General features: G+C 46.3%; 1 protein-coding gene across 1 annotated transcript in view; it reads right to left on the reverse strand.

Moving 5' to 3' along the window:
- Positions 1–12143: 12143 nt before the first annotated feature.
- The window catches only part of LOC146808517 (TRPM8 channel-associated factor homolog), a 156064-nt gene continuing 143503 nt past the window's right edge, over positions 12144–24704 (reverse strand). Inside the window, exons 5-8 of the mRNA XM_085623590.1 lie at positions 23993–24206; positions 23388–23624; positions 21320–21657; positions 12144–17019 (exon numbers count right to left, since the gene is read on the reverse strand). Coding sequence (XP_085479716.1) covers positions 16777–17019; positions 21320–21657; positions 23388–23624; positions 23993–24206 — 1032 coding nt within the window. The 3' untranslated portion in view covers positions 12144–16776. The remainder of the gene's footprint in view (positions 17020–21319; positions 21658–23387; positions 23625–23992; positions 24207–24704) is intronic.

Genomic DNA, 24704 nt, shown 5'->3' on the forward strand with positions numbered 1-24704 from the left:
GGATCTCCCTTCTGGAGTTCTCCTTATTGGTGAGGATATGAATGCAGCCCTGAATTCGGAGCTTGACCAGTCCAGTTCCCAGACGAGTAGGCAGGTTGAACGGGGCTTGTCGGATTTTGTCACAGCTTTGGGACTGTGTGACTTGTGGAGGGCGCACAACCCTTCCCTTCGACAGTACACGTCTTATTCGGCCCAACATGGATCCTCCTCTAGGAATGATTACTTCTTTACCCGCATTGACCAGATGGGAGATTTTACTGACACTAAGCATTTGGCTAGAGGGATTTCTGACCCCTCCCCTGTTTGTACCACAGTTCGAGGTCCGGTTGTCAATAGGGTGGCATTACCGAGGATAGATCCTTGGCGCCTTCGGAATCCAGCAATTGGGGGAACACTGAGGGAGGGCTCTAAGTTATATTTTGAGGAGAACTAGTGGTCTATGGAGTCCCAAAATCACACTGTGGGAGGCCTATTAGACCGTGTTGAGGGGATTATCCCAGGAGCTGATTGGGGCGCAGAAGAAAGAAGAGTCCCTCCAGATCCGGACGCTAGAACTCGAGATTGAACAAATGGAGAGGGATTATGTGAATACCCCCTCGGTGGACCTTTGTCATAGACTGCTGCTGAAACAGAGGGATCTTAGGGCTCTGGCTGAGGGGGAGGCTTGGGCCCAAGCCCTAGCCACACAGGATCAGATTTACGATGTGGGTGACAAAGCACTGAAACTATTAGCATGGCTGGAGAGCCGAGACAGGGAACGCTCGTGGGAGGTTAATGGTGCATCTGGCTCTGTCTGCGCATCCAGCACGGACGTGGCAGAGGCCTTTGAGATGCATTTTGAGCGAGTTTACTCCCTGGTCTGCACGAGAATGGAGAAAGACTGTGAGGAATTTTTACGTGACTTTGCCCTGCCCACGTTGTCCGCAGAGACGAGCGAATGGCTTGAGGCAGATTTTACGGTAGATGAGCTTAGTATGGCCCTCAACTCCTTGCAATCGTGGAAAGCCTCCGGGCCCAATGGGCTTCAAATAGAGATCTACAAGAGACAAACTACAATAATAACAGCCCCCCCTCCTCAAGATGTTTAATGAGGCACGCGAGCTCGGCTAGCTCCCTCCTGATCAAAGGGAGGCTGTGATTGTAGTGATCATAAGGCAGGGAAACCTACGGACCAGTGTACCTCACATCATCCAATATCTCTGATCAATGTGGAAGCCAAGGTCCTGGCCAAAATCCTGGTGGATAGATTGATTTCTGTCATCACGGATTTGGTAAACGTTGACCAATCCGGGTTTATGCCCCGTAGAAGTACCCGCAATAATCTGCGCAGACTTTACTGAGTGCTATACATTACTGAAGATGTTGGGGATACTCAGACGGCACTGATGGCGCTAGACGCTTCAATGGCCTTTGATAGTATAGAATGGCTCTATCTGTTCATGGTGCTCCAAAAGGTTGGGCTTTAGGCCGGTCTTCTGCAGTTGGATATGCCTCCTATATGAAAAACCAACTGCCCGAGTGCAAGTTAATGGGGTGGTGTTGAGGGCCTTCTCCTTATGGAGAGGTACCAGGCAGGGTTGCCCCCTGTCTCCTCTCCTCTTTGCTCTCGCTTTAGAACCATTGGCTCACTGGAGCAGAAGGGATCCCTCGATCTGGGGACTAGCGGCAGTGGAGGGGTGGGAAAGGAGTATCTCCCTCTACGCCGATGATGTCATTCTCTATTTGGCACGGCCATACTACTCAATAGCCCAAATGCTCCACATTTTTGAGCTCTTTGGTAGCTACTCTGGCTATACCATTAACTGGTCGAGATCTGTGGTTTTCCCACTGTCGGGTCTCCCCCCTCGGATCCCATCTCCGTGCTCGGCACAGGTAGTTACTGAAGGATACAAATATTTAGGCATCTATGTCATGCGCGACAAGGAGGAGTTTTTCAATAGAAATCTCGAACCCCAGCTGAGTCGCCTGAGTGCCGACGTCAACCACTGGCGTACCCTCCCACTTTCTCTCATGGGTTAGGCGGCTGTATTTAAAATGCTTACGTTGCCGAGGCTCCTCTACATTCTACAGAACACACCTTATCCGGTCCCCCTTGAGTGTTTTTAAACGCATATCGCAGGCGATGCGGACCCTGCTGTGGGACGGATGGTCCCCTAGGACCGCGATTCACAAGCTTCTCCGGGGAGTCTACGATGGTGGACTAGCGCTCCTGGATGTTAAACTATGCTATTGGACATCGCAGCTCCAAGTGATCAACGATTGGGTGTATACAGATAGTAATGAGCCGGCTTACAGGGTGGATAGGATGGTCATGCCTGGGGGTAATTGTGAACCCCTTCTTTATGCCCGAAGGCCATGGGCAATGTGGCCGGAGCATACTAGGGTGGTGCTACAGTGCTGGAAGGAGGCAAACAAACTCCTAGGCTGGGTAGATACGTTAACTCGGAAAACACCACTGTGGCTGGGTGAGAGACTGTGGGAAGTAACTACTTTGATGGGCTTCAAGGGGTGGAGGCTGATTGGCATTGAGTACTTGGGTGATGTCTAGAGGGGGGATTCCCCTCGTTCCTTTGAATACCTCCAAAGAGAATACAACTTACAGCAGTCCCAAAGATACCATTACCTGAGACTCATACATGCCCTATGTTCCCATATACAGAGTGGCAATACTATCCCGGATTATTCTCCTATGGAGGATAGGCTTTTGCTTGACCCCATAGTGGAAAAGCCCACGTCTACAATCTACCGGAAATTAATAAACAATGTGCCTGACCCTCTGGTCACTCTCAGAGCAGCTTGGGCCAAAGATTTAGGTAGTCTATATGACAACGACTGGCAGGATGAGCTGCAGAGTCCTAGAGAGGTTGCAATCCATGCATGGTTCAGATTAGAGCAGCTGAAAATCCTCCACCGCACCTATTAACCCCACACACACCTCTACGCATGGGGCAGGAGTCCATCGGAGTTCTGTGTTAGGGGCTGTGGACAGGAGGGCATTTTCTTTCATATATTTTGGGAGTGTCCGGAGATCATCCCCTATTGGACGAGAGTCACCGATACCATGTCCAGGGTGGTGGGAGGGATGGTGCCGATGGACCCAAAGTGGCTATTATTGATGGTGAAGGGAGACACTGACTGGTCTAGATACATGGAACTCTGGTTGGCCCTGGCAGCGGGGGTGGCAAAACGAAATATTGCTAGAGGGTGGGGGGTGCAGTCACCCTTGCGATGGGATGAATGGCAACGCGACCTTGACTGGTGCCAAAGGGCAGAGGAAATAGTGTATAAAATTAAGGGGTGCACTAAAAAGTGGGAGAAAGTGTGGACACCCTGGCGCAGGTACAGAGAAAGTGGTGCAATCTCAGAAGGGTAGAGAGATTGGGGATGGTTTATTGTCCTTGTTGTTCCCTATTGATAACTACGATGTCAATTTTGTGATGTGTCCCACTATACTAAATTACAATTGTGTGAAGCTGTATGGTCTCATGAGCATTGTTAATAAAAAGAATTAAAAAAAAAAAAGATTATGAAAAGTTCACAAAAGTTCTCTTACCCTTTCCTTGGCAAATAAAGTAACCACTGCATGCCAACCCCAGAAATAGCAAAACAGCACAGGGGCAATCTCACCTTCCTTGGTTCGTCTCCTTGGCAAAGGTTCTTCTTGATTCCCAGAAGTGATCTAAAGTTCTGGGCCCCAATATTTATACCAGTAAATTATTTGTCCTCTGAAGGCAGAGGGTTCCTGTGCCAAGCCAAAACCAGTTCTGTACAGCTTCCTGGCAGGAGGTGGAGACAGCATTGTCTGAGAGCAGACCTGGCCCAGGTAGCTGAAAGGAAATCTCCTCCCCCTATTCTCTATTCTATGAGGGCTCAGGTCAGTGAAAGGAAATCTCCACCCCTACTCTCTATTCAATGCAGGTGCTATTCAGCCCAGCCCTGACCCATAAGACTGCTGGAGCAAAAGCCCTCTCCAGCCCCCTGTCACTCGCAAACCAGACATGGAATACACAAGCCTAGCAGAGGCATGCTGGATGGTTAGGCAAGAAAATACCTACTTTTTAAAAGTGGTATTTTCAAACACAGAATGTAAAAATCACCCTCACTAAAAGATGTATTTTAACATTCTGAATTCAGGCATACTAAACTCGGATTTCCACCTAGTTCCCTGGGTCAATTAGGATTATATACTGCCCATTCTGGCCTATGGGAACAGGTAGCCTTGCAATAGTGAAACACGTAATTCACTATCAGGACATGCCACACACATCAGGGCATGTTCTACCTTTTACACACAATGCATCCTGCCCGGGGGGGGGTACCCTGGGCCTACCTTAGGGGTGACCAACATGTATAAAAGGGAAGGCTTAGGGGCTGGCAAGTGTGTGCACTTGCCAAGTCGACATGGCAGCCCCAGGCTGCACACAGCCTCTGAAATGGCAGGCCTGAGCCATATTTTACAAGCTGCTTCTGTGGGTGGCACAACCAGTGCTGCAAGCAAACCAGCAGCATTTGATTTACAGGCCCTAGGCACACATGGTGCACTGTACTAGGGTCCGACAAGTAAATCAAATAAGCCAATCATGGAGTCACTAATCCATTACACAATTTACAATAGGGAGCACTTGCACTTTGGCACTGAATAGCAGTGGCAAAGTACCCAAAGTATCTAGACTAGCAAAAACATAGTAAAAAGACAGGAGGCAACAGCAAAAAAAAATAAATGGAAGGGAGACCCACGCCAATGGTGCCAGGTCTAACAGGTTTGATGAATCAGTTTTGAGATTAATTGATTGGTTTAGATATGGGTGGACAGATGACATGGTGAAAGATTGACTGATTGAGGAAAGAGTGAATGGATGACAGAATGTAAAGGTGAAACAGTGGATATCAGCAGGCGGATGGAAGGATGAAAGGATGAATGGATAGATGCTTGAATAGAAAAGACAAAAGTGTTTTTGTGGGGAGGGCCACAATGGCTTGTTTCACTTGCTTGGTGCCATAAGAGCTTTGGTTCAAAGTGGGTGTATTTTCATTTTCTGGCTGCACCCTTGCTCTTCAGAGTACTCAGAGGGATGCTGTGCAACCAGGGATAGTGCCTGCCAGTCTCCAGTAGGTGACGGAAGATATTGTCAATTCTGAATTTCTTGCTAGAAGAGCAGTGTGCCTTCTCTGAAGTGCCTAGAAACCTACCGGCTTGTTGAGAGTGGGAAGGAGTCTGTCTGGCCCTGCAGAAGGAGAAAGTGTTCACGAAAGATCAAGGTCTAATAAATTCCCAGTGGCTATGGTGTGCCAAGAAGAAGCACACTGTGTGAGAGCAACCTGGGAGAACCCTGGTGCCAGTGGGACCGCCAGATTCTCCATCCATCGTTTTTGGCAGATTGAAACAACAGACGATGCACTCAGTTGGATGGTGTCCTTCCTCACAGGACGGATCAGAGAGTCCAACTCTCCCCTTCACCTCGAACACTAAGCACACCATGTGTGGAGTACCCAGAGGCTCATCCCTCAGCCCAACCCTCTTCATCATCTACATGACACCACTGTCAGACATTGTCAGAGCACATAACATCAACATCATCTCCTACGCCGATGACACCCAACTCGTCCTTTCACTCTCAGGAAAACCCACCCAGACAAAGACCAGCTTCCACAACTGCATGAAGAACGTAGCAACATGGGTGAAAGACAACTATCTCAAACTAAACAAAGACAAGAAGAAAGTCCTTATCTTCAGCAGACACAACAACCTCTGGAACGACTCATGGCGGCCGACGGAGCTCAGTCCCACCCCCAAGCCAAAAAACCATGCACGCAAACTCAGCATCATTCTAGATAGAGAACTCTCAATGAGTCGCCAAGTCAACGTCGTCGCATCTGCTTGCTTCAACACCATCCGCATGCTCTGATGAATCTTCAGATGCTCCCAGCCAGCACCAGACAAACTGTGAAAGAGGCCCTCATCACTAGCCAACTTGAAAACGGCAAAGCAGTTTATGCGGGCACAGATCTAGATGCAAAGACTCCAGATGATAAACAACATAGCAGCCAGACTGGACCTCAACCTGCCCAAGAGAACACACTTCACCCAACACCACAGAAACCTCTATTGGTTCCCTGGGCCACAAAAGCTGCCAGTTCAAACCCCTGACCCATGCATACAAAGCCATCCACAACATTGGACCGCACTACATGAACCACCACCTGACTTTCCACCAACCCACCAGAAACTTGTGCTCCGCACACCTCGCTCTCGCACAGACGAGACACATCTGTGGTAGCCGCACTGCAGGACGCTTGTTTTCTCACCTCGCAGCCAAAGCCTGAAAACTCTCCCTCTCTCCCTCTCCACCTACGCACCTCACCCTTGCTTAACCTCTTCAGAAAAGGACTCAAGACTTGGTTCTTTAACTGAGACCCGCAGCAGAGTGCCCTGGTACCCCATGGGGGATTAGCAGAGCACGAAAAATACAATTTGTATGATTGACACGAAATGCAATACTGTGATTGCATGGTTGCCGATGACCTAGTTGGGACTGCAATTATGTGAGTGTTGAAGGCCCAGTTGGTGCCGCAACTGTTGATTTGAAAATGGCCTGAGTGAGGCTGCAACTGCCAAATTAAAGAGGGCCCAGTCAGAGCTGATCAGTGGGACAGTCAGCCTGTACATGGGCTGCAAATGCAGATTACAGACAAACCTTCCCCCCTCCGGGACTGCACCTACCTATTGCACCTACCTATTGTTGGGAGGACTGCTAATTATGACCTGAACCATCCAGGCTGTCACAGCTGTGTCCTCATCCAACATCCCAGGACCTGGTGCTCGAAACAGAAGAAGAGGAATGGGCAGATGCGCTGCAGAATGTGACCTACGCTGGAGAGCCTGCAAAAAAAAATGGTCAGTTCTCTGCAGCTTTCCACAATCCCACATGAGAACCTCTTGGAGTGCAAAGCAGCAGCCAAACGAACTTGTGAGACTCTTCTATCCATGAAGGGTAAAGACAAACAGACTGGACGCATCTTGTGTAGGCCTGGGCGAAGCACTACGCTACGCTCGCGTAGTTTGCGAAGTTCGCGCTACTTCGCGCTACGCGAACTGCACGTAGCACAGTGCGAACACGCGTAGCGTAGTGTTGCGTAGTGCTGCGGTCATTTTTTGCTTGCTCGCGGTCCTCAACGTCAAGTTGGCGACCGCGAGCAAGCAAAATGACATCCTGGCGAGACTTTTTCCTTGTTCGCGATCGCGAGCATGGAAAATAAACCTCCCGGCGAGATTCCCAACGCGAGAAGGTCAGGTTTCTCATTGCGAGGGGTCGCGTATGCTCGCGACCGCTCGCGATGAGAAACTACCAGTTCGCGTTGAGAAAGCTGCAGCTCGAGTAAAAATCTACTCGAGCAGCAGAAAACTACAGCTCGCACTGTGCAAGATGCCATTTTCAATGATTGCACAGTGCCGGTTGCTTGTCCGCACTGTGCAATCATTGAAAACAACATCTTGCACAGTGCGAACATGTTACTTCGCAGTTCGCGAAGTGCTACGCGTAGCTCGCGTAGTGCGAACTTCACTTTGCGTAGCTTCGCGAAGTGCTACTTCGCGAACTACGCCCACCCTTAATCTTGTGAACTGTGGGCGATTGAGACTGCACCGCACCTTAGCCAAATTCATGCTATACCTGATTGTCCTTGGAGAATGGGGATCCCAGGACCCTCGGTCTAGGTCCACTCTCTCCCGGCAGCTCTGCTGTGGCGTCTCTTGCCTCCAGAACCCGACCTCCGCCTTGGGAAGTTTGAGGCTGCTGCCCGCTCCTGCGCCTGCTGCCCACTCCAACTTGGACACGACTGCCTGCAACCACGTAACCTTTCTCAGCCATTTTTTTCTTCTTAATTTTTCCCTGTTGTCCCACTGTTATTGTGCCCATCTGTGTCTTGCTCTAATTCCACCACTGTTTTTATTTTCTCATGCCCATCTGTTCCTTTCGCCTTTCGCCGCTACTGCCCCTGCGGCCCCTCCCCCACGGAATTGCCCTCCAGAATTCCCTTGCTCCCACCTCCCAGCCTCTCCTCCCTTCCACCTCCCCTACTTAATGGCAGCCAAAGGCGCGCCAAAGGCAAGCCCATCTGAGACCCGACCGCGACAGCTCCAGGAACCCTGGACCTCCCACTACCCATCGCTATGACACCACCACCCTCCTCGCACTCAACCCTGGAAGACTTAGAGAATGCCAACAGGCCTTGCCGAACACAACCCACGGCCAGTTCTCCTGCCAGACCCTCACTGCCACCTCAGCCTCCAACACCGCTGACGCCAGCATCGGCGACACCCTAAAATGCATGCTCCTCAATGTACGCTCCGTATACAAACACGCCATGGAAATCTGGAACCTACTCGACTCTCTCTCGCCTGACATCACCTTCACAGAGATCTGAACCAATGCATCCTCCGCCCTCGACATCAGCACTGCCATCCCAGATGGATTCAAGATCCAAAGGAAAGCCTGCCCCAACCATCCAGGAGGGGGCCTCGCCATCACCCACAAGAGCACCCTTTGCCTCACCACCTCCAGCGAAAACTTCCCTGCTGCAGAACACCTGCTCTTCCAAGATACAGACCACCCCAAAGCCACACTCCGAGGAACCCTCGTCTACAGACCCCCCTTCGCCACCACCATCACCGACTTCATCGCACCCCACGCATGAGCCTCAACAAACTACATACTCATTGGAGACCTGAACTTTCACCTCGACAACCCTAGCAACCCCAACTCCACTCTCCTTCATGACAACCTCACCAGCATCAGACTTAAACAACTCATCAACACGTCGACCCACAGAGCAGGACGCATCCCTCGACCCCATCTTCATGGTAGGAAACAGCATCCAATTCAGCCACACAACGCAGCCGCCATGGTCTGACAACCACTGCGTACACTTCGCCATCAATAAACCCAAGGCACCCAAACCAGCCCCACACCCACCACGAAGGAACTGGAGCAAGGTTACCGACGAGCAACTTAACTCCACCATCACCCGAGACAACCACACCTGGGCACCCAACGCAAATGACACAGCCAGAGAACTCCACACCTGGATCTCCAATTGCACAGATGAGCTTGCCCCACTACACAACCCCGACAGACAACGCCCCAGAAAACCCGCCTGGTTCACCACCATTCTCCAAGAAGCCAGACGCACCAGCAGATGCCTGGAGAAGAACCGGAGGAACACCAAGACAACCACAAACCACACCACCTACAAGGACGCCATGACGGAGTACCACAACCAGATCAGAGCCACCAAGAGGAACTTCATCCACAACAAAATACTGGCCAACTCCACCAACTCCAAGGAACTTTTCAGTGTCAATCAAGAATTGACCAACCCATGCAGTGAAGCCACAGACATCACCCCATCCCAAGACCTCTGCGACAAGCTTGGAACCTATTTCCAACTCAAGATCAAAAACCTCTACGACAACTTCATCAACCATCCACCAGGTGCCACAGACGACCCTCCGCCCCCCCAGAAACACCAGCCAGCCCACCATCTCCAACAGGACACCGATCACGGCCGAAGACATCGCCACGGCCATGAAAAGCATCCACTCGGGGGCCCCCACTAACCCCTGCCCCCCTCACATCTACCACAGAGCCTCGGCCATCATTGCAACCGAACTACAACGCACCATCAACACCACCTTCAAAACAGGCACCTTCCCAGATGACTGGAAGCTCGCAGAAGTCAGACCCCATTCTCAAGAAGCCCACAGCTGACCCCACCGACCTCAAGAACTATCGGCCCATCTCACTTCTCCCCTTCGCAGCCAAAGTTGCAGAGAAAACAGTCAACAGGAAACTGACACGATTCATTGAAGAGAACACCATCATCAACCTGTCCTAATCCGGATTCCGAAGCAACCACAGCACAGAGACCTCCCTACTCACTGCCACAGACGACATCTGAACCCTTCTGGACCGAGGCCACTCCGTAGCCCTCATCCTAGTCGACCTATCAGTGGCCTTCGATACTGTCTCCCACTGCACACTAATTGCCAGACTACACGACACAGGCATACAAGGAACAGCCCTGGACTGGATCCGATCATTCCTCATCAGAAGAAGCAAAAGGATCAGACTCCCACCATTCCTCTCCGACCCCACGAAAATCACCTGCGGAGTCCCACAGCGTTCATCACTGAGCCCCACCCTCTTCAACATCTACATGATCCCCCTTGCAGACATCGTACGACAACACAGCCTCAACATCGTATCCTACGCTGATGACACCCAGCTCATCCTCTCCCTCACCAAAGACCCTACCACTGCCAAACTCAACTTCCAGAAAGGAATGCAAGACTTCACAGTCTGGGTGACCAACAGCTGCCTGAAGCTCAACGCCGGGGAAGACAGAAGTCCTCGTCCTCGGTACCGCTCCTTCTGCATGGGACAGCACCTGGTGGCCGACCACCCTCGGAAGCCCACCTACCCCCTAAGACCATTCCACGAACCTCCGCATTGTACTCGACTCATCACCCACCATGAACCAACAGGTCAACACCGTCAGCTCCAGCTGCTTAAACACCCTTTGCATCCTCCGCAAGACCTTCAAGTGGATCCCCCCAGAGTCAAGGAAGGCAGTTATCCATGCACTCATCACCAGCAAACTGGACTATGGAAACGCACTCTACGCTGGCATCAACAAGTCCCTACTCTGCAAACTCCAGACAATACAGAACACCGCTGTTAGACTTGTCCTTGGCATCCCCCTAGACGAACACATCAGCCAACACCTACGAAGTTTCCACTGACTCCCCATAGAGAAAAGAGTCACGTTCAAAATCCTCACTCACGCCTACAAATGCCTACACAACAATGGACCCAAATACCTCAACGACAGAATCAACTTCCATGAGCCCAAAAGAAACCTCTGATCTTCCATCCTCGCACTGGCAAAACCCCGAGCATCCACAGACCCAGAGCAGGCGGTAGATCAGTCTCTCACATTAAAGGCAAAATCTAGAATGAGCTGCCGGAAGACATCAGACACGCCCCCTCCCTGAACACCTTCAGAAAGACCCTCAAGACCTGGCTCTTCGGCTAAACAGATCTGGGGACCCCACCCCCTCAGCGCCTTGAGACCCTCACGGGTGAGTAGCGTGCTTACAATTCCCTGATTGATTGATTGATTGATTGATTGAGGAGAACACTGAGAGCAGACAGTGAGGGAGCAGGATTAATGTAGTGTCCATGTATGGTAGCGCTCAGAGACACTAATTGAGTATCTTACTATTAAAGTATGTGGTATTGAGTAAAACTGTGTGATTAAAGTACCTTCTTTCTTACAAAGAAATGCAATGAGCTGGACATTCACTTTATTGGGTTTGATGGTTGATTGTTGATTTCTGAGCTCAAGAAACCTCACCCTACTTCCCAGTGAAGCACATGACGTCTCGCCTTCGCTACCTCAGAGAGTCAAATGTCGAAGGGGTTATACTTGGCCCAGTTTGCAGAGTCACAGTATGATGGGCCCTGGCACATCAGTGGCAATCAAACTCAACTCGGATGATTGTGACCCAGTAGCCATTGCCTGCCCAGTCGTCCCTGAAAGGGGTCTGATGCAGTTTTGATCTTCTTGATGGGAGAAATAGCCCTGCTTTGCTGGAATCAAGAGAACAAGCCCTCTCCCTCTGAGAAAAGAGGGAGGACCTAGCTCCACCCAGAAGCCCCACTGGGATGGGAGAGAAGCCTTGCTCTGCTGGCATTGAAGAGAGCCCTGCTAGACTGAAATGGCAGCAAGGTTCTGCCCCACATGAGTGCCTCAGAGAGCCCTGCTCCACTGTGACACAAGCAAAGGTGAGAGACACAGGCTCCATTGAGTCTCAAGTAAGAAGGCCTTCTGGAACAGGAGAGCCATAGGCCATGCAGCAATAAACATGCTCTCTTTGTGGGGAGAACTTGTCAGTGATTTCACCTTTCTAAAGAAAACTGTTCAAACAACATGACCCTTAAAGTTTCTGATTAAACACAAACTTTTTTTCACTGCTCCATTTATTCATTAATTAGATGTGTCGTTTGATTTCTCGTTTTATATATTTTCTACAACCATAAATGTACATAAGACATATACAGTGCACAAAAACAAAAAAGCAGTAAGAGCATCCTCTATTTATTTGTTAATTAGATTTGTCATTTGTTATATAGTTTTATATATTTTTTACAAACATAAAAGTACATAAGTCATATATAGTGCAGAGGAATAAAAAAAACAGCAAGAACAACCACATTTGAATCTCATCAGCAATCAATTCCAAAGCTAAAAACACTAAAAGCAGACAGATCATGAATTAATCTAAAATCGAATATAAAAGCACAGTCAAAATGGCAGACAATGGCGAGGAGAATGAGAAGGAGAGAAGGAGCATAATTGTATGGTAGAACGGCTAGTCCTGTGCTGGACAAGCCGGGAATTGTCTCCTGGACATAATACTGCATTGCACTATATGTAAAGGGTACAAAAATGTATGGGGCATATTTATAATAACTGACGCATCCCTGCATATCAGCAGGGATGCGCCAGTTATTTTGCGCCCCAGCTCGGCCACCATAGATGCGCCGCATTTCTAATGCGGCGCACCATGGGGCAAAAACGGCACAGATGCGTCACGCATCTGTGCCGTAAAAGTGGCGCATTGCTGGAGTTGCGTCACAAGTGCAACGCAGCTCCAGCAATGCACTGGGGGGCCCTATCTGCACAATGCTGCGTCAATCCTGAACACTGAAGGGTATCTGGTCAAGAGCTACAGCAGAAAATGGGACAAAAAGAATAATAATGTTAAAACTGTGTAACTAAAATATCACAAAGAGTTTGCTAAAAATGCTAGTAGCGTACTGGAGCCAAATGAGTTAAATTGTAGGAGTGGGGCAGTCCTGGCATACATACATAAAATTCATAAAGTTATTTCTAGTGACTAGGAAAGAAAGACCAAGGGACATATTTACATGAGATTATCGCCACCAGAACATCACTTTTTGTGACGTTCTGCTGGCGATAACCCTTTCGCCTTATTTACAAGGCAGTGTTAAGCCACTTAACGTGGCCTAACGTTGCCTTGTGAATAAGGCCCCATTTCAGACAGCACTTAGCGTGAAATGGGCGGGCAATGGGCATTGCTGTGGGCATTCCGTCGCAACACCCATTGATTTTGAAGCTGTTCCCTATTGACAGGGGAAAGTAAATAGGAGGCAGTGCCAAAAATAAAACCTGGCCTCAACCTTGTGAAACGAGGAGAAATTATTCGTTTCTCCTCCTTTTTGCTATTTTTGTGTGTCCTACATCCTGCAGCACGCATAGAAACAGCAAAACGCCACTAATGAATGTTCATGTACAAGAAGGTGTCACGTCCTGCACATAAACAATCATTAAAATAAATGACGAGTTGCAACTCTTATGTGTGTTGCATAAAGCAGCACACATAGAATTTATAAATCGCCTTTACTGATTGTTTATGTGCGGGAAGGGACACCTTCCTGCACATGAACAATCATTGCCTGCAACGCAGGCACGCTTGCACTCTGGTGCAAGGGTGCCTGCGTTGGTGCTAGGCAGCTCAATTTTGCACCTGCGCTTGGAGAAACACTGAGGTGCACCATATTCTTGTAAATACGGCGCGTCCCTGGGTTTTCATAATGGCGGAATGCGGTATTAGCAATTTAGGCTTAAAGTCGCACTCCGCCATTCTCTTGTAAATATGCCCCCAAAACTCCAGGCTGGACAAGTGGGGAAGGGGTTCAGGCCAATGACTTACTTCCAATACACCAGCTCCAGTGTGGATATTTAGAGACTGCACTGATGATAGGCTTCCAGGACTCTGTGCAGAGAAGACTCAAGGTTACCTGGAGAAACACTTAACTTTTTCCCAGGGCTCAATGTATTTGTTAATCAGATGTTTAATTTGTTATATCCAGCTAGGGTGTTACATTGGGAAAAATACATCAAAACATTTGGAATACCCAGAGGGGAGGACACTTGTATCGCAGGCTGAAATAGGACGTAGCTCAAGAAAGGTACAAGTCATGACCTTGAAAATCAATCAATGAATTCTTTATTTTATATGTTAAGATCCATGGTGGAGAGGAACAGTCTACTTACCCCAGAGTCCACTTCCCTGACAGGCAAATCTTTAGAGTTTAAACCCCGCCCTCTCTATGAGCATTTTAGGGATACTATCACCAAACCTAGGGACAGACGCCTATATTTTCAAATCCGGGCAGGTTTGTTACCTGTAAATGCATTCACATGTATATGGCATATAGAAAATGACTGTATGTGCAAGCTATGTTTAGAGGGTGAGGAGACGTATCCGCATATTTTACTTGTTTGCCCAGCGTATCGGACACCGCGGAGAAAATGGTTGCAGCCACTATGTAGAAATATGGGTGTAGGAGTAGCGTTATTGCCATGAGAATCTTATTAACCAATACAGAAGTACCGTGTGTAATAGCAGTTGCTAAATTCCTAAGTTGGATGTGGCTAATTCATGTAAAAATGTTAAAGGTTAATAAGCCCATCAAAAACAACGGTTGTACAAGAAGATCAAAGATATAGGAGTGGACAGGTTAATATTGTGTTGCCGGCACCCTATGGCATAGATATTGAGTTGCTCTCTGTAACATGCCGGAGATCTCTTTCCCTTTTATATATCCCGACCTAATATACATTGCAGTAAGAATTTGCATATACTTGCCATTTACTCATCCTGAATAATTATGCGTATTAATGATTGTACTTCCTTGGGTTTTACATTAATTAGTAGTACGGACCGTTATTGGAAATTAGTTTTATGTCTTTTCTTTTTTTTAACTAATATGAATTTTAGTATCTTTTTAACAGAATAATGTATATTTTTTACATATTTTATATCCAATCATGTTTGTCACCCTCAATTGGCTGGGTTGAGTGTTTCTATTTGCAAATGTCTTTTATGATCTTAAGTGATCGAAATAAAGATTATATGATGATGATGATGATGTTAAGATCCATAAAGCGCGCGTAAAACATCTCTACCATCTTGTGTGCCCCTGTTCCCTGGGCAAGCAAGCTTGTGTCTGAAATAGTGATAGTGAATGATGATGTGAGTGAATGATGCTGAGTGTCTGCTGGGTGGAAGCCCAAGGAGGTGCTGCTGCTGGAGGGAGGATGAAGCTCTGACAGGAGTATAGACGTGAATCTGCAACTAAGGACCAAGCATGAACTAAAGAAGATACCTCCCTCAAGCTGAGTGTCTGAAATAGTGATAGTGAATGATGATGTGAGTGAATGATGCTGAGTGTCTGCTGGGTGGAAGCCCAAGGAGGTGCTGCTGCTGGAGGGAGGATGAAGCTCTGACAGGAGTATAGACGTGAAGCTGCAACTAAGGACCAAGCATGAACTAAAGAAGGTACCTCCCTCAAGGTGAGTGTCTTATGTCTCATCTGTAATGGACCTCCCTCTAAACCCAGCAGCATGAATCTAGCAATATTATACATCCCATTACCAATATACCAGCTGTCAAAAAGGAACATCCTGGGATACAAATAGTTATAAAACTTTAAATGTATTCAGCTCGCCACACAGTAAGAATACATTCAACTGTAGGCAAAACATCAGAACAAAATAGAAATCACATACCACCCCTTTAATAAGATATGTACTGTTGTACTACACAACCCACTGCCTACCCACATCAACATGTGAGCAATCCTACAGGGAAGAACATATACTACATGCAGTCTAGACCACTGCAAGGGGATAACATCCCTCTGTATGGCTACACATATTATATACACTACCCGCTGCTTAGTACACTTGAGTAACATACACATGTATATATGTCTGTACCCACTATAGGTTACATGCTGCCTAGTACACCTCACAGCACGAGCAATATCAGGGAGAACAGCACCTCTATGTATATATGTCCCACTATACACTATTCGCTGCCCAGTCCACTTCAATATGGTAGCAGTACTAGGGGGAACCATGACCACCTATTGGGCGACGTACTTGAAGATACTAGAAATTTCTCCTGGTGCCTCTTTCCCCAAAGAGAATGTTCATGAGATTATCCCAGAAGATTTGATACTCGAGTGTCATTCTTTTTCCCCTGTGAGTGGGAGGGGGGTGGGGAGTTGTGGCAAGAAATACTGGGCATGAACAAATATTCTGCTGCTAGGTTGCTCTGTGTCTCACAGTGAGTCTTGCACTAGCAATACATGCTTTCAGTGGAGGTGAATGTTAATGGCAAACCCTGGAGGCTTGGTTCTGGATCTATTGAGATGTCTCTTGGGTCCTGAAGGAAACCAGTGTGCACAAACGCTTCTCATGTTCATTGAGACTCCCAGGTATAATGCATTAATTGAGCCGCTTGCTCATCATGCTGGCTCTATAAGCGCAAAGGCTGTGAGTGAGTGTGCACTTACACTGAGCGAGCACTGTGCATATAAAGATGTTGTATTGACCAACATTGGTGCCTCAGCCACCACACTTTGCAGACCTGGATACAAACATAGCACACATACAGTATTTACTTGGACATTCCTTTCTCTTGCACCACTGTTAAAGATCTTACTTCACAATACAGATTAAGCTACCTTACATATCTACATAATCAGAATGTATGCAATCAAGTGAATCATGATCCATGCTTCGGAGAAGTGTGTGAAAACCATGTTCACATCTTCAAGCGATTATTTAGAATATGCTGAGCATTCCGGGGCGGACCATGTGTCTCCATAATCGCTGCCTTCATACAAAGTTCTTCATTGGATTCTCCACCCACTCCGGCAGCGAAGACACTTTTTGGGTGGTACTCTCATTAATCGGCCAGCCCCACATCTTGAAGAACGGCACCAAATTTTTCTTCACTTGTTTGGAGAACAATTCTGCCCAGAGGTTCATCTTGTAGGTGTTTTCATCTATGATGTTAGTAATTTTCTGGTAGTCGGAGAAGAGCTGGATGAAGGGAGCCCAACCAAAGCCTTCCTGCAGCTGGAAGATAAGAAAAGTACAAGGCATGAATCTGATGACCCTAACTCAGCACTCAGTGTTGTGTGTTGGAGCTAATTATAGAACATAAACCTATATAACAAGCATTGGCAGAGCCAATAGGTCTCGCTTTTGGGACATTATAAGTTTTTACTCATGCTTTTCATTATCATGGGCGGAAGCTTTAACACATTTATTAGGCATATTATAGAACTATATTGAGAAGAACTTATTTAAAGTGTTATTTTGTACAACTAAACTGCAGGGTACATATGTACAAAACTAATAATAGGGTATCAAATTAAACTGGCAGTGAATTGAACAGAAGTATTGGGATGGTATAAACACAGGGTAACAGCAGCTGGTATAACATTTTTAGGAACAAAGTTTTTCTGTATACATATATTATAAATATGTGAATATATTCTTATGTGATCAGAATGTGTTTTTAAATAATTGCATAGTAAAAACATATTTCTTCACTAATAAAACAAATTGATGCACTTTAAGCAACAACTAAACTCAAGGTTGGTAACCTGCTTCATTTCCTTGTGATATGCGTGGTGCTGCTACAAAATAATACTGTTTGATACAGAGGTGGTGGTGTTTTTGTGGAAGGTGGTGCTTGATGGTGCTGAGTGATAGTGACGTGGTGCATAGTGATATTAAGGTGATGTTGTGTAATGCTGAGGTGGTGCTTAGCGATGTTGAGGTGGTTTTGAGTGATGCTGATGTGGTGTTTAGTGATGCTGGGGTGGTGCTGACTGATGCTGGGTGGTCCCGAGTGATGCTGAGTTGGTGCTGAGGCACTGGATGGGCATTTTTGTAGCAGTGAAAGTGTGGAATCACGCAGACTCTGCGCAAAACTTGGTAACCATGTTAAAATTGGAATACAATGGAATACAAAGGATGAACTGGAGGACATTGTTCAAATTATTGCAAATTCTGCAAGTATGGCTGTCGCGGCTTGTGTCTGGTACTAGTTGTTGCACCAGCAAGTTTAAGAAGAGACTTAGACACCATAGGGATAGAGGGCTCCTGTACCTGTACCCTCACCAGTGGCACAGTGCAACCAGCTAGGGATGTGGCTGACCTATGCCATAGGCAGTGGGTTGTAGGCATGGCACACTTTTCTCTGCACCAAAACACTCAGCCTGCAATGGCAGCAGGTGTGTGTTAAGGTACAGGACCTCCAAGGGTGGCACAATAAGTGCTGCTGCCCTTAAAGGCCTTCTTTAGTCACAGGACCCTTGGTACCTAGGGTACCTTTTACAAGGGACTTGCATGTAGCCAGGAAGGTGTTAATTTGGGGGTACACAGTACAGTTTTAGGGAAATAACATAGGCCTTGGTAACCTGATTGGCAGGAACCCAGGGTGCCCATGCAAAAAGGGGCACTTTCCTACATTATATCAGCATTTTCTTCACAGTCCTGCACCAACATCTACATTTTTAAATATTTTTTATTTCCTGTGAGCCACTGCCCATGACTGCTCAGGGTAAGTCAAAATCACCAGTGGGATCTTCATTACATAGTGGGCCATATCCTGGGGAGTCTTGCACATATTTCTGTTCCATTCTTGCCCACATCAGAGGATTTTGATGGAAAACAGCCTTTACAACCCGGCTCGAACCACGCTGGGCCCTAACATCGTAGTCCGAACCATAAATGCATCTTTACAATGCATTCCTTCACCTCACAAGTCATTACAACGACTTGCCATAACATAGGGATTGATGTTGGACTTTAAGTCCAATACTTTCCCTACTGTTGCACAGAGTTGTAATGCATTTGTTATTTTGAACGCGTGATTAACGCCTGCGTGGTTCTGACATACAACAGATTATGATCATCAAAGGCCATAGAGCAATTTTTGCTAGTTGGTGTATCAGATGATATCCACAAAAGTCAGGTTATTGGAGGTCTCTGGAAGGGGTGGCAGCATGCAACATGGGGAGTTCTAATTCCCTTGTTAATCAGTAGAAATAATCATTTTGGGTAGGTGATAGGTTGCATGCTCAACATATATCTGTGCTTGGCTGCCTCTACAATATTAATTACTTGGATTCAATCCCTGTAGGGAAAATTGGAGTGAGGACAACTCGGCATAGTCATTCTCCATTTGGGTTATGAGAGTTTACTGGTTATCAGTCGCCATTCCGTCTATACCCTTATTCACTAGGAGGATTTTAGCTTTGATAGTAAGAAACGAAAGCCCTAACCTTCTGCAGTCACTCTCATTGTACCTCTGCGAAGGAGCTGGAAATCGCTCTCATCCCAATTTATTTTATATCCAGAAAATGGGGGAAAAATTAGAAATCAGGGAGAGTACTGTTGACCCAGAGTTCCCCAGGGGCAAGTACATTATCATCTGCATAAAGTAAAGGTTTGGAGCATCCTGCTGCTGTATTCACTATTTGCTCCCTGCATGTTCATATTGTGTCTAATGGCAGCCGCCCGTTTGAGTGCATGCAAGAATATCAAAGAGATGAGTGGGCACCCTTGCCTCGTTGTAATGCCATTAGAGAAGGAGTCAAAAAGAAAACATCCACATTCAATTTGGGCGGACGGGTCTTCCTCAGTCGGTTTGTTACAAGCTTTCCCAATACCTTCCACTTGTCATTTCTTAAAGTTAGGGACTTGTAGCTGGAGAATAGTAATGGGTCTCTGCCAGTTTTATGTATGAGACTTTACAGTGCTTTGTTGATCTCTCTACAGATTCTATCCCTCTCTTGTGCTTGAATATCTGGAAGAAAAATTGTGCATTTCAGGACTGGTTGAGTCTATAAAATTCAACAGGAGTCCCACATTACCCGGCGCTTGACTATAGGGCTCATCTGAAATCTCCAATTCAATTTCATTTTAAACTAATCTCTCCTTCCAGCATGGTTCTTCCTTTCTTAGACAAGAAAAGGAGGGGTTATCTTTAATAAGAAAGGCAATTCATCTTGAGAGATGTAATTAAGATGCAAAAGTCTTATGTCAAATGGCTGTGTAAAAAAGAATAGCTGAGTTATAAAATATGCCAGGTATGGCAGAATGCCCCTCCCTCTGATTCAGCTAGCATGCCAATACACAAACATCTTTCTCCTCTTGCTCATAGTGCATCAATGCGTGTCCCTCCTCTGACGTCAATTAAAATATGTTCCCTGCCTTAAGGCCCTCCAAGATACCCATAATTCAGATGTTGTTCAACCTGTTTTTGCCTTCTAAATCAACAGTTTGTCTATGTAGAAGCCATCATTCTTGGTCTAGGTCCCGTTCTTGGGACATTGGTCCAAGTGGTCTTCTTCTGTCAACAGAATCCGATCTCTTTCAGAAGAATGCCAGATCTGCTCTTAATGACCTCTCTTTGGTAGCTGTGTATGCTGTATCCTCAAAGACAGAACCCATAAAGGTTGTGATAGGTGTGAGTTCCTTCAGTAACATTTCCTATGTAATCTCTGAGTTGCCCCCAGAGGCTGCATCTGTAGTAGGCATGGCTGCTTGGACTGGTTTGGACATGAGGCTAAGACTCCATAACTGCATGAAGTGATAGTCAATTCTGAAGTGCATAAGTATACCGCAGGGGTTAAAAGTAGGTCTGTAAATTGCTGGATCCATTGGCTTGGCCAATGTTTTCTTCAGTACCACAGTTCTTACAGCATGTTGTAGAACACTGAGGACCACAGCTTGTTGTAGAGACATATTTAGAATAGTTTCTATCCCCAGGTCAAGCATAGAGAAGTGAACCTTTACTGTGTTGGCTGTGCAGTACTTGGATAAGATGTTTGAGGCTCCGAGTAGGACAGCAGCTTTACTTGCTTGTTATGGGCTTAAAATTGCCAAATACAATAAAGATAGGATCTGGGGAGTCGACCCAAGTAAAAGATGGCACCTTCATATTATCTGATATATCCACTCAGATCCCCAGAATATTATTCTTAAAAAAGGTTTTCACAATGCTTATCTGAAACAATTGGCTCATTCTATACTATCTCTGTCTTCTCACAAAGTGCTGAATAAGTTCCTTCTTCAGGTCATTGTCTGTGTAATCTGTTCAATTTCTGAGGGGGAGCACTGTGTTATGTTTTTAGTATTGAAGGTCCTATTTGTGCAGAAGTGAAAGTAGCCATTTTGTAGATGGGGAACTGTGACTGAGGTGTCAGTGTGTGGAATAGTCTGAATGCATACGTTTACCAAGAAGATTATTCTGGAGACTTGATAATATAAATCTATGTTAATTCTGCCCTTTATAGTCATGCAAACATATCGCAGTCACTCTCATTGTACACAGTATGCCTCATATTACCCCAAAGCTCACCTGAAGATATGTCTCCAGAGCCGTCCAGACAGTCCAATCCTCCAGCTTGGCCCCATTCCTGATGTATTTCTTTATGGCTTCCGTTCGGGCTGCTGGCTGAAGGGCCTCATGAGCTTTGCTTCTTGTGATCCCCAACACCTTTTCGCTTATGTAGACAGACCACAGGTTGCAGGTGGCCTCTGAAGTATTAGGTGCGATGTTCCAGCCCCAGCATTGCTGATTGTGCCCCAACTCATGGAGGGGACCCCATGTACCAACACTTTTAATGTGCTCCAGGTCTATGAGGTCTTTTACTGATTGCAAATGACACATAACAGGATAGCCAGAGTGCATCCAGCCTGCAATGAGAAGACAGAAGAACCAATTAACACAACCCGCAGTAGACACATGCAAACTAATTTTGAGCTTATACAATAATCTGAGGTTGCTGTGTTTTTCCTTAGAGTCTGCAGAGAGCCCAGACTTTGCTGTCACAAGTGACAGACTATCACTTGCCCACCACTTTCTCCTGCTTCAACAGTCTAAGGCATGCTTTGGATTGTTGGACTCAGTGTAAGCTCCTTGGCCTTGTAGCTGTAATTGAACACACGCAAGATGGGGTGCATGATGTGACACAGATCAGAAACATGCAAAACTTTTTCCACGATGTTGACATCAAACCAATCCACACAATGCTGTGACCACCAAGCTGTATCACTGCAGCACCCTAACTGAAATCACTCATAGCCTTCTAGAGGAAGCCCTGCTTCGGCAAGATTCAACCGCAAGACTTAGTTCTCAATATGGCACAAAGGACTGTATGAGCCTGGCATTTTCACACATCAAGAAGATGTGTCAATCTGATGCCCTCATGAACAAAGTTTCAAAATATACGTCTGATTGCATTACAGCTTAGTCGCTTGAGTGACCTCTTGAAACCTAAAGAAAGAACATCATGGACATGTCTGTCCCACAAACCCTTCTCACTTAGGATCATCAATCTTCAGCCTCAGAAGCAAATCTCTAAAGCTGTGTGTAGCAAAGACATTCACTTTTTGATATAGTGCGAACTTGACCCAAATGTATCAGGCATCAGAGCGCTTTATATGAGCACCAGTCGTGTTACACAAGGACACATTCATTTTTGATAGGCACAGGGAGATTAAGTGATTTGCCCAGAATCACAGGATGTTGAGTGTCATTTTCGAGACTTGAACCTGGTTCCCCAGCTTTGAGATCAACCGCCCTAGCCATTAGGCTACATCCTCTCCCCACTTAATGCCTTCTAGAAATTGAGGAAGCTGGTTTTGGGAAAGAGGATTCACCAGACCTTTGGACAAATTATGTCCTTCTGTGGCCACTATCCAAGCACATTAAAGTCTTGGCATCTATTTAAAAGGCAGCTGAATCTTAACTGATAGTAGAAATGATTATTACATTTTTGAAGCTGTTACATAGAGTGGGAGGTACATAGGGTGCTGAGAATAAGGGGCCATGGAACTAGATGTAAGGCTCTGCAATGAATAGAAGAGGCTGGAATCAGGGTGGAAACTCAGGTAGTGAAATTTAAAGCGTGGATGGTGTATATGCAACTGAGAGACTACAGCAGTACGAAGGAGAAGATCTGTGTGAACAGCTAGTCCAAGCTACAAGTTCAAATACTAATATTTATTTCCCTAAAGATATTTGACAAGATAATTGTAGATATTACTGTATTCTATCATTTAGAGAATTGTTCATTTTCTAAATTAAATGAGTTTTGAAAACATCTCAAACTTGTGATTCCTCCTACTCTCTTGAGGAGGAATTAATGCCTGCTCTTGTGAGCTGAAATGACACCTTATTTTTTATTGCAAATACATTTTCAACTTAAATCTGATGAATCTGTTAGTGCTGCTCTTCTAATCATAATTTACCAAGTCAACTTTGAATCAGTGAATGTTCTGTGTCTGCAGGAGAAAAGAGGAATATGCTCAATTGAATAGTCGAAGTGCACTGTGCGTGGACACTATTCTGGCCTTCCTGTGTAGGACAACCTGGCCCTACCTTTGGCAGTGCCAGCCAGTGAATGCCAGGGTGCAGTTCTTACCAGCTGATATTTGGACATCTGCCACAATTCTCTCCGGCCTCAAAAAGGATGGGATGGCAGCTAGCTCTGCAATAGCTGCCATGATGCGGTCCCATGTGGACATCAGGGCACCAGGGTTCTTAACCAGGCGGGCGTTCTCCGCAGGGACGGTGAGGATAATGTTCTCAGTGGCAAACTCTGCCCAAGGGGCAGAGTAGTGCCGGACAGTGTCCAGCCAGGCAGACTCAGTGGTTTCTCCTGTAGCAGAATGAAACATTATGTGACTTGTAAACCTAGATTGAACATAAACACCAGGCATTTTATATAAGTTGATCTCACACAAATACTCCTGAGTGGCAGGATTTGCTTGAGGGAAGAATTTTCAATCAGAACAGAGCAATCACATGGCCAAATAAGTAATGATCTTATGTAAAGAAAAAACACACTAAGACAAACTTCAAATTCTTAACTTGATTCATTTACATGCAGAACATCTCTTTCGATATATTTCTGAAAACTTAGAAAGTACTCATGTACCACTAATTAATTACTCAATAATGGGGTGAGAAGAAAAACTTTGTATTTTATTCAATGACCCTTTAATTCTAATAGCACAGTCTACCCACCATGTTTATAGAAGGGTGCACGCACTGCCCCTTGTATGGTGACTTGCATAAATCCAAGCTGGCATCCAGTAGGCACCAGGATATAGATGAGACCACCCCACAGGTTGGAGATTGTCATCTTCTCACTCTTAACCTGGTAAAGCTTGATGACCACTGGTGGGCGACAGAACTCCTCCGCATCACTTAGGTTATCAGAATGGCATCCAATCTGGACCTAGAGGTGAGGAGGTGGAGTCAGCAAGCAGGAATAGAGAATGGTTACCATTTACACCAAATTAACACAAGTGAGAAACAGCGGACCACGTAGATTATTGTTGCATTGATGGACTCTACAAAGAAGCGCTGTCATTGTTCAGCAATATCATGTGGATAACATTTCATCAATCAACATGAGCAGGGGTCCAGCAGCCAAACACACACGAATGTGAGCAAGGAATAGTGTCTTGGGAGATAAAGATCCCGTTATTTTGTGAAACAAGTCATTCTTCTCTTGTATATGAACTGACCTGATTGGGGGTACAGCAGACCACACACATATTCTAGAAATGTGGAAGCACATCTTTGGTGTGGAGGTTACATTATTGTGTAGAAATGAGATGTACTTCCCCAGTACATGGATTGATATGAGGGGAGGTACAGCAGACCACATGCATGCTATAATAGCTTGGAAGCACATTTTTAGCGAGGAACATGAGTTATTGTATGGGACTGG

This window comes from Triturus cristatus, chromosome 8 (genome assembly GCF_964204655.1).
Source record: "Triturus cristatus chromosome 8, aTriCri1.1, whole genome shotgun sequence".
Classification (NCBI taxonomy): Eukaryota; Metazoa; Chordata; class Amphibia; order Caudata; family Salamandridae; genus Triturus; species Triturus cristatus.